This window comes from Malaya genurostris, chromosome 3 (assembly GCF_030247185.1).
Source record: "Malaya genurostris strain Urasoe2022 chromosome 3, Malgen_1.1, whole genome shotgun sequence".
NCBI lineage: Eukaryota > Metazoa > Arthropoda > Insecta > Diptera > Culicidae > Malaya > Malaya genurostris.
The window spans coordinates 114,554,601-114,566,231 of record NC_080572.1 but is presented as its reverse complement, the minus strand read 5'-3'; the positions used below and the strand labels follow the sequence as shown (position 1 = coordinate 114,566,231).

The 11,631-nt window shown below is 36.3% G+C and overlaps 1 protein-coding gene across 1 annotated transcript in view; it reads right to left on the bottom strand.

Annotated features, from left to right (window-relative positions):
* Window positions 1-11,631, bottom strand: part of LOC131434863 (uncharacterized) — a 351,398-nt gene that overhangs the window by 286,439 nt on the left and 53,328 nt on the right. The window contains exon 2 of the mRNA XM_058602082.1: window positions 9,450-9,491. Within this exon, the coding sequence (XP_058458065.1) occupies window positions 9,450-9,491 (42 nt within the window). The remainder of the gene's footprint in view (window positions 1-9,449; window positions 9,492-11,631) is intronic.

Sequence of the window (11,631 nt, the reverse complement as noted above, 5' to 3'; positions counted from 1 at the left end):
AATCTATTTGGACTGATTTTGATGAAATTTTAGATGTAACGTTCTTGACTTTGGTGGGTATAACTTCAGGCGTGTTTTTGCTACAATGGTACTTTTTGCAACATAAATTCAGGCGTTATGTTTGCTTTTTTGCAACGATGTTAATTCAGTAAAAAGTACGACGAACTTCTTTTAATCAGACCACTTAAATACTATGTTTTTGAAATACGACGACGCCTAAAATAACGTGTTTACTTGCGTTCATTGCTTCAGTTTTGATTTTGTGTATTAGAATTAAAACACTTAAACGAATTGCACGAAAAAACACGTGTGAAACAAACCTCTTAAAAAGAAACTCTATGTCAAATTCTTGCAAAACAAATCGTCTTATTTATAATATTAAGGTAAATCAATGCAGCTTGTGTTGTTATATCTATGAAACAAATTATTCAAAGTGGTTGAACAAAATATTTTTTTTATTTTCGTTAGATGGTGTTCCAAATTCACAATTGAATTTATTTTTTGTTTTACACTTGCTCTCGGAATATTGTTCTAGCAACAACGGTCACATCAAATATGTAAGAATATATTCAAACTAAATGTAACATTGATGTTTTTCAAATGAAAAGCGTAACCGTGCTTAGTCTCTTATGATGTCAATATTCGGGTTATTATCTTTATTTTTATGCTATGTTTAATTCTCTATCAGCCGGTAGGTAAAACAACACGATTATTAAATGAACATGCTTCAGGATCAAGTAAACATTTTCAGTAGGTCTTGCTTTTCAATGTCTGCTTTTTGCTTTGCCATTAATCTATTAAGCATCTATCACATCACTTGAGGCAGAGGGTTCAAAGTGATAACCGGTAAAATTAGAGTTACGAAGAAGAAAAGCATTCTTCAAGTAACGCATTTTCGAACCATGATTAATTTTCATGGGAGAAGAGTTATTGCTCATGGTTTCATGATAAATTAAAACAATTGGTTTCATGATTTTCTAATCATGACAGCAGTAACGAATTTCTTTCCGTGCATAATCTTTAACTGCATCACTTGAAAGTTAACTTTAATTATATAGATTGACATCAATACTATTCATTGTAAGTTCAAGCAATTCTACAATCTGCATTTTTGTGGTGTGGAACTAAATCTATGGTATACGTAATAAACATGAAGTACGTAATACAAAAATTACTAACACCTATAAACTTGCTTTAGACATGATCCGAGGAACCGAGAACTCAACGTTGTTGGCATACTTCTCCATATAAGCTAATACTTTTCTACGATACAGCGGAACCACATGGTATACAAACTTGTTTCCTCCAAGAGAACGTTTTACTACTTCGAGAAGCATGTTCGATAATAAATCGAAACTTTTGCCCCACATCCAAGTGTATGCATGTAAAAGCTTTCCTAAGTTTCCGTTGGGATACATTCCAATGCAAACGACTTATTGCACTTAGAATATTTTCATCTTCGCTCTCATATAGGTGCATACATACATACATTCATTCATACCCAGTTTCACCAGAGGACTCATCAAATCCTTTAAAAATTCCGTTTCAATCCATTATTTACCAGTAGCGCAAGTTTTATCATAAAAAATAATCAAGTTGGAGAACGATGACTAAATATTTTGTATCCAAAGTATTGGCTCGTTTGTATTTTTGCAATTGATGGATATCATCTGAAACGAACTGTTCACCTTTCATTGAAATCCATTCAACAATCAATTCCCATACATCCTCGAAAGTTTGGAAATGTTCCTCAACCGGTGCGTTACCCTTCTATGAAGAGAGAGAATTTTCGCTAATTCTGATACTTTTAGTAATCCTCTGTAACTATTTACAGAGAATAATAACGAAAACTATCATCTTTCAATATGTGCTGACGAAATGATCGAAAACATACAGAAATATTCCATAATAATTGAAAGAAAAAGTAAACAAAGAGAAACTGTCATTGGCACATATGACCTAATCTAATTTTGATCGAGAAATGCAGAGATTGTTTCTTACATTACTGGCAGAATGTGAACTTGCCTAGTCATACTGACTTTGCCTTGTCTTCGAGCTAATTCTGGCCGTTTTTGGATTAATGCGGTGCTCATATTGAGCACCTGTTAAAAGTAGTGGACGATATTAATTGTTTTGCCGGGTTTAAGAAGCTCGTTTTACACAATGCGCTTCCATAACACACATCGAATTGTCCTGTAAATCGTTTTGAAAATGCTACGATTTAGTGCAATTGAACATTACATTACAGATTACAGCAGAATTTTTTCGAAATATTTCATTGAATCAAGGCAATTTTCACCACAAAAATACGGTAGAAATGAGGTATATTTTTGCTAGGGTTGCACTTTCAAGAAAATAAACAAAAATCACCATTTATTCACTTCAGCTACAATGTTTAGGCGTCAAATATTTTAATTCACGTTATCCTAAACTATTTGAAAATACAATATTTTCAGTATGAATTTAAATAGTTATATTATCAATATATCTAGTCAGCACAATAAAAACTTGTTACCCGGGTAATTATTATATTGTTTTGTATACATTCACTTGACTTTGTGTACATTCAGTGACTTTTCTTGCAAATAAGAATTTCGAACGTTTCAGGTGCATTGAAAAGTATTTTTGTTTTGCATTTTGTAAAATTCATTGCTGCATTCGACTTCGATTTATATTTATCCGACTTCCGGTTCTAGAAGGTAACAGGTGCAAATCTATGAGAAAATGCGCACTGAATTTTCTCGGAAATTTCTTAACGAATTCTTAAAAACTAAGATGCATATATAACGTCTTGAATTTTTTTAAAAAGTCGCCGAAAAGTTGATCCAGTCCGACTTCCGGTTCCGGTGTTACAGCGCGATAATGAAGAAATTGCATTTTCATGAGTATTTTTTCACAATTGATGGCTAAACGAGGTGCAAATCTGTATAGAAAGTGCAGACCTTGTTAGTAAGTTTATATATCAATCTTTTTGGGACTACTAGTCCCCGGTTTCCACTTCTGAGTGCACCGATAATAGTGAAGACACGCTCCAAAAACGGAACTCACTCCGATTTCTCAGCAACGGTTACACCGATTTTCACAAATCATGATTCAAATCAATGCTCTTAGTGACTCAAAAGATACTGTGCAATTTCATCCAGATCCGACTTCCGGTTTCAAAATTATAGGTGATGAGTAGCAAAACTTTCAAATTATCATACAAAATTATGCAAAACCGGCACGCATGGGTACGTGCTGGTACAGAAGAAGAAAACACTACCGCTTAGCACACAGCATGCTTTGTTTAATTTTGTATAGAATGCAGGGTTGCAACATTCAAATCTATATTAATTTGACATAACTGTTTACAAACTGAAAAGGTTATGGTAGTTTATACTCAAAAAAGTTTTTGACTTTATTCAAGTTTGAAAAAGAATTTTTGACAGAATCTTCTAGTGATGTTTATGTAAATATAAGTATTTTGAGAAAGGCATCATTACACCACTAGGTGGATTAGAAAATGTTTTTGAATTTCATATTGATCAAACCTCCAGTTCCAGAATTACAGAGTTAAAAGTGAAAAAACTGCATGTACATATGAACTAATTTCGCAAAAACAGTTAGTAAATTACTCTAGTTCGCTGGTCTTGTAAGTTGATGACCACACTCACAACGAGCATACCAGTCCTCGGACAATGGTACCGAAAGTACCGTAAATTGTGGTAAAAATCTGCAAAATGGAATTCACTTCATTTTCTCAGAGATGTCCCAATCGATCTCAACAAACTTAGATTCAAATGAATGATGATTTGATGCTATGTAATACCGGGATGAGTGTTTAAAATTTCAAACAGATGCTATTTTTTTCAAATTTTCTCACATAAAACGATGATGCAACAATCATAGGAATTGTTATAAATTGAGCACAAAACTTTTTTTATTTGTAGGTCATTCTTACTGAAGTACGGAAAATAAAAATGATCATAAACTTCAAAATGATACTCAGTTCGTGTTTTTCAGAAATAGCTCAACCGATCTTCACAAACTTAGATTCGAAAGTGGAGTCTCGTTGTCCTATGCAATATTCCTGAATTTGATCCGAATTCGTTTTCTGGTTGCAGTGTTTCCGGGCCATGAGTGTTTAAGGCGACGATGCAAAAAAGTTTAGAATCATTTGAATTTGATTCCAAATTATTTTTTTTTCATGTTAATTGATGGCTAAATGAACCAATTTCGGGCAACTTATTGAACCGTTAAGTTGCGCATTGAAGCTGTTTAACGTAGAGGCTATAGCAGGATAACCATGTGGAAACTGCTCCAAAGGGAATTCATATTGTTATACCACATTCGAAAGGTCATAGGCTGGAAACAATTTTCTCAAAGTTTCAACCCTTTAACTGCCATATTGACGGAGCTAGGGTGGTTCTATTGATTTTTATATTATTTGATTTTTGAAGAAACTGTTTCTCCGAAAAATTTGACAAAAATCAAGTATGTTTAATGCATTTTTCAAAATTTTTGAATATGTATTTCTTCATTAAAAAATACTATAAAATTTTGAAACATATTTTTTCCCTCTTCCAGTTTTTGCACTACCCTGGATTTTTTAGTGTTAAATAAAGGATTTTTGGTCATGTTGAAGTGGTATGTTTTCATATTTTTGCCTTTCTCATATAGAAAGGTTATGCAATCACTTGAAAAACCGACCAGTGAAAATTGGCCCGGAGGCCAAGTGTCATATACCATTCGACTCAGTTCATCGAGCTGAGCAATGTCTGTGTGTGTGTGTATATATGTGTGTGTGTATGTGTCAAATAATCTTACTAGGCTGAACCGATTTTGACATACTAGGATTCAAATGAAAGGTCTCGTGGTCCCATACGGAATTCCTGAAATTCATCCGTCACTTAAACCGGCGAAACAAAAAACATAAAAAATGTTCTAAACTGGTCTCAAAACTACACAAATTGATAGTCATTATCAGTAGGCAACTAAACAAACCGATTTCGGCTATCCTGGTTCCCGGTATCCGGTTCTGGAAGTACCGGAAATAGTGGTCATATATACGAAAATAGATCTCACTCACTTTTCTCAGCGATGGTTTGACCGATTTCCACAAACTTAGATTCAAATGAGAGGTCTTCCGGTCCCATACGGAATTCCAGAATTTCATCCAAATCCGACTTCCGGTTCCGGGGTTATAGGGTAAAGTGTGTTCAATATTGTACACCGTCACTTAAACCGGCGAAACAAAAAACGTAAAAACATTTCTAAACTGGTCTCAAAACTACACAAATCGATAGTCATTATCAGTAGACAACTAAACAAACCGAGTCCGGCTATCCTGGTTCCCGGTATCCGGTTCCGGAAGTACCGGAAATAGTGGTCATATATACGAAAATAGATCTCACTCACTTTTCTCAGCGATGGTTAGACCGAGTTCCACCAACTTAGATTCAAATGAAAGGTCTTCCGATCCCATATGAAATTCCTGAATTCCATCCGGATCCGACTTCCGGTTCGGGAATTATAGGGTAAAGTGTGTTCAAAATTGTACACCGTCACTTAAACCGGTGAAACAAAACACGTAAAAAAAATTCTAAACTGGTCTCAAAACTACACAAATCGATAGTCATTATCAGTAAACAACTAAACAAACCGATTCCGGCTATCCTGGTTCCCGGTATCCGGTTCCGGAAGTACCGGAAATAGTGGTCATATATACGAAAATAGATCTCACTCACTTTTCTCAGCGATGGTTTGACCGATTTCCACAAACTTAGATTCAAATGAAACGTCTTCCGGTCCTATACGGAATTCCAGAATTTCATCCAAATCCGACTTCCGGTTCCGGGGTTATAGGGTAAAGTGTGTTCAATATTGTACACCGTCACTTAAACCGGCGAAACAAAAAACGTAAAAACATTTCTAAACTGGTCTCAAAACTACACAAATCGATAGTCATTATCAGTAGACAACTAAACAAACCGAGTCCGGCTATCCTGGTTCCCGGTATCCGGTTCCGGAAATACCGGAAATAGTGGTCATATATACGAAAATAGATCTCACTCACTTTTCTCAGCGATGGTTAGACCGAGTTCCACCAACTTAGATTCAAATGAAAGGTCTTCCGATCCCATATGAAATTCCTGAATTCCATCCGGATCCGACTTCCGGTTCGGGAATTATAGGGTAAAGTGTGTTCAAAATTGTACACCGTCACTTAAACCGGTGAAACAAAACACGTAAAACAAATTCTAAACTGGTCTCAAAACTACACAAATCGATAGTCATTATCAGTAAACAACTAAACAAACCGATTCCGGCTATCCTGGTTCCCGGTATCCGGTTCCGGAAGTACCGGAAATAGTGGTCATATATACGAAAATAGATCTCACTCACTTTTCTCAGCGATGGTTTGACCGATTTCCACAAACTTAGATTCAAATGAAACGTCTTCCGGTCCTATACGGAATTCCTGAATTTCACCCAGATCCGACTTCCGGTTCCGGAATTATAGGGTAAAGTGTGTTCAATATTGTACACCGTCACTTAAAATATTTTCGGATGCAACAAACATTCAAATCGTAATTTAGAGTGCGTACTAGAAAAGTTTGTGTGTCATATTAGTTGGTGGCCGTACGAACCGACTTTGATTATACCGGTTCTCGGGTTCCGGTGCCGGAAGTGCATATAATAGTGAAATGAGTTTCAACCATTGCGTAATACATACACGATCATACTTCGAATACAACCTACGAAGCAAGAACTTATAGTGTCAAAAGTTATTGTAAAGATATGTTATCGAGGGATGTATATAGTTTTCTAGAAAAATGTATGATAAAGATAAAGTTGGAGTCTGGTGTTTGAAAACGTCAATCGAATATCTTTATGTTGGTTTTCATGGTTTGAGTTTAAATTTAGAAACCTTCATTTAGAGCGACGATAATTTTTTGTTCAAATACGATTACAAATTGTATTTTATTCATTGACTGACAAAACGAACCGATTTCGGTTATACCGGATTCCCAGAATTATCAGAACTGGTGATCGAAAACTTTAAAAAACGGAACTGACTGTATTCTTCGTTTTTCCAAGATTCAATGATTTTTTTTAAGTATATCTTAGTAATACTTATTAAAATTGGAGCATTATGAGAAAGTTGTCATCACTCTTAAAAAATCTAAAAACAAATATTTCATGCGTACCCAACAACAACAACAACAAATATCTAAAGTTCAAAAACAAATTGAACAACAACCGTATAAATCATCTTTCAGCTGAATTTTTCATGATTCATAAATCCAAATATCCATTTTACCAGCAGCAGCAAAAAATTGTGCTGATGTTCCAAAATGATATTGGCCGTTGTGTATGTTTTTGTTTTTGTTTTTTCAATAATAGACCGCAAAGCATAGCGGGAAATCTAATTCGTTCCACATGAATAAAAGTGATAGACATCGATGACAAATAACAATCACAGAAATAAAGTTTGATATATTTGCTATAACGAATTCGAGTTCGAAATTCAACATGCGTTTGAAGAATCAGAATTTTTTTCTGACCAAATGCAATTAAGGTCGAAATTTATTCGATTAAATCATTAGATCTTTGTTCATGTTCAGAACTGATCAAATATTAGTTATCTAACAATCCCATATGGAAAATCAGAAATTGAATATCCGAACATAACGACCCAATTTCTTCATCTTCAACGCATCTATCTGTAATCTGCTAATCTTTAAATAATTCTAGTTCTATGTGATGCAATTTGTGATATTACTCTTCAGTTTTCAATGCGAACGTCGTCTTCTTTCTGGTTAAGTCATTTTCATTCTAGTTTTATATGTGGTAGAGTATTCCGTTCTAATCAAAAGTATTTCACTTTTACGGTGACAGATAAATTGTCAAGTGATGCAAGCAGTTGTAGACAGTCGAACAAACAGTTCTTTAGTGCTATTTACAAAACGTATCCCAAACGAATTCGATGCTTATTTACGGCCACAGTCACACAAAATCAAATAACTTCTGTTATTCTATTCACGTAATAACGTACTTTTTCCCAATTCACTTGAACTGATGACCCAACAAAACACAAACACTACTTAGGCTAAAACTTTACAAACACGGCTAGGCCGCTGATGCAAACGTCAACCACGACGACGACGGGAAGGAAAATTGTCAATTGCGGTGCTTCATTCCAGCAGGAGCAATCGAAAACGAGAATCGATAGGAGCCCCACACTATATACAATTAGCTCTAGAACTACGCGACCGAACAGGCGGGAAAAGCGATGACCAAAAACGACGCGGCGGCAACGTCCACGACAACGGTGACGACGGCGATGGTGGCAACGGGAAATGCACAAACAAATATGCTAAACTCGAAAGTTTTCTTCCTTGCTATGTCACACTTGCACGTTTCGAAGGGAAAGGACCGCCGTATATTTCGTGGTTTATGAGGTGGGTGGTATTTTGTGTGAGGTGGATGGGTATTTCTGTCGAGAGTGACGTTAGCGGAAATAGTCTGGTGGGGGAGTAGGTGTACAGCACTGTTTATGTGTATACGTGAAATGTTTGTTGTGCGCGTTGTTTCCCGTCCGACGTTGCGATTTGAACTGAGCCTCCGTCAGCGTACACCGGAGGAAGTCCTTCAAACACGAACGCAATGTTTTTGGTTGGGACCGGGCTCTCGGTCGATGGCTGCAAAAAGGACGAACATTCGGGATCGTTCGGAACAGCTTCGGCGAAATCATATGGCACAGAATCGGCATAGGTTCTCAATGAAAAGCTTGTTGGGCTTCAATGGCGCAATATAAACACAAACTAAGAGCTTTTACTACACAACTGATGGAATCACAGAGAAGAAGGTGCTCTATGTGTAAATGAAAGAAGGTCGATGCTTGGAGCAACGAACAATGACGTGGCCATGGGAATGCTTATTGAACTTGAGTTGTACTATTTCTTTCAAATCAGTGCTTTTGATTTTCGATAAAAGATAACTATTGTTTTTTCTTTATAAATTTTTCGTTTTCTTTTCTATTAAAAACAGTATTCTTGGCTTCCATGCAACCTCATTAAATTTGCAGTCGAATTGCACTTTTGCACTGAAAACAATTGTTTTCGTACACCTTTTAGTATGATGATGTCTTTCTCACAGAACTAATATTTTCATAAATTTTACTAAGCAGTTCTTCAAACAACTTCAGTTGAATGTTGAATAAACAGAATGCACTAGCAAGTCCAAGGTAAACGTAAATAAAAGTACAAGCTTAAAATATTAAGGCAAAAAATAGAGAAGATTTTTTCAGGAGAAACAGAGTAAATCAAATGACAACGACAACTTCAACACCAACAATAAGAGCAACAGTAACAAAACAAAAAATAAAATCTCTAATATCAATAACATCACCTGCAACTACAATAAAATTAGTCCACCTTCACCGTCGGTTATCAAAAATGCCTTACCTTCGGACAAGGAATTACTGGCAGCAGCGTGAATTCAATTTTCTGGAAAGCGAAGTACAAATGTCAGTATAACCTCAAGATTTGTAAACTTAAAAAAAGGGCGAAACAATAAACGCTTATCGGAAAAATCCCAGCTTGAGGTAGTAACAATAAATCTACAGTCCAACACCCAGAAAACAACATCGCCGAACCATTACCATTCGGAATCAATTGCACTGGCGCAATTTCGAGTCCCGATTAGAGTGTGAGATCAAAACGAAAACTCAATTTGATGTTGTGCTGTTCGTATACCTTATGATAAAAAAATACCGGAATTTTCATTTTAAAATTCCCGCGCTTGTCGAATCAGTAAACTTTTATTCTCTCAACGTTGGCAACACTTTCATACACATTCTGTAAAATTTTGACGCATATCGTACGATTAGTTTTTGTTTGACGTCTATACAAAGAAGGATGAAAATTTAGAACACCGTGCGTGCATCAAATTTTGTGTTGCAAATGGATTTAAGTGTTCCGAAACGTTGAAAATGTTAGAAAAGGCCTTTGGTGAATCGTGTCTAGGAAAAACACAGGCATAACAGATCGGTTGAAAAGTTCGTATCGTTTCTATGAGAGGGCGCCACTAGAATTAAATCCATACCATTTTCAGTTAGTACCAACCTTCAAAAGATACGTGTATAAATTTGACAGCTGTCTGATTATTAGTTTGTGAGATATTGCATTTTGAGTGAAGCTACTTTTGTTATTGTGAAAAAAAAAATGGAAAAAAAGGAATTTCGTGTTTTGACGAAACACTACTTTTTGATGAAAAAAAGTGCCGCCGATACCAAAAGATGGCTTGATGAGTGTTATCCAGACTCTGCACCGGGCGATGCAACAATTCGTAAGTGGTTTGCAAAATTTCGTACTGGTCATATGAGCACCGAAGACGATGAACGCAGTGGACGTCCAAAAGAGGCCGTTACCGATGAAAACGTGAAAAAAAATCCACAAAATGATCTTCAATGACCGTAAAGTGAAGTTGATCGAGATAGCTGACACCCTAAAGATATCAAAGGAACGTGTTGGACATATTATTCACGAATATTTGGATATGAGAAAGCTTTGTGCAAAATGGGTTCGCATGGTATAATTTTCATCGACTACCTTGAAAAGGGAAAAACCATCAACAGTAACTATTATATAGCGTTATTAGAGCTTTTGAAGGACGAAATTTCAAAAAAACGGCCTCATTTAAAGAAGAAAAAAGTTTTGTTTCATTAAGACAATGCTCCCTCATCCACCGTATTCTCCAGATTTGGCCCCCAGTGACTTTTTCCTGTTCTCAGACCTCAAGAGAATGCTCGCTGGTAAAAAATTTAGAAGCAATGAAGAGGTCGCTGAAACTGAGGCCTATTTTGAGGCAAAGGACAAATCGTACTACAAAAATGGTATCGAAAAGTTGGAAGATCGCTATAATCGCTGTATCGCCTCTGATGGCAATTATGTTGAATAATAAAAACGAATTTTGGCAAAAAAATGTGTGTTTCTATTAAACGATACGAACTTTTCAGCCGAACTGTTACGAGTGGTATAAACGCTTCAAAGGTGGTCGTACAAGCTTTGATCATGATGAGATCCCTGGCCGCCCAACAACATCTGTTACTGAAGAAAACATTGATTCGGCGAAGCAAATCGTGTTGCAAAATCGTTCTGTACCGATTAGAGAGATTGCTGTGTTGTTGGGCATCTCTTATGGATCAGCCGAACACATCGCTTCTCGGCTGGTGCCAAAAAAGCTGAATTTCATTCAAAAACAGCGTCGTGTTGATGTGGCCAAAGAGATGATTTCCAACGCAGATAGTAACCCCACATTTATCGAATGCATCATAACTGGTGATGAGGTGTGGATCTATGAATATGACGTCGAAACCGCACAACAATCGACCGAATGGCGCTTCGAAGGCGAGCGAAGCGAGTGTGGCTATTTGAGCACAGTATGAAAATGTTTTCTTTGTCCTTCTCATATCCAAAGCTGTAGCATTCGAACATTATAACAAATTGAGTTATCTACTTGATCTCACACAGCTCGCACATGAAATCACTTTGAAATATGAATTTAGATGCTGTGAAGACCGAGCGTTTTACAGTGAAGTCTCCTACAATACTGTGAACGTTGTGCTTCTGACCACAGATAGAACCA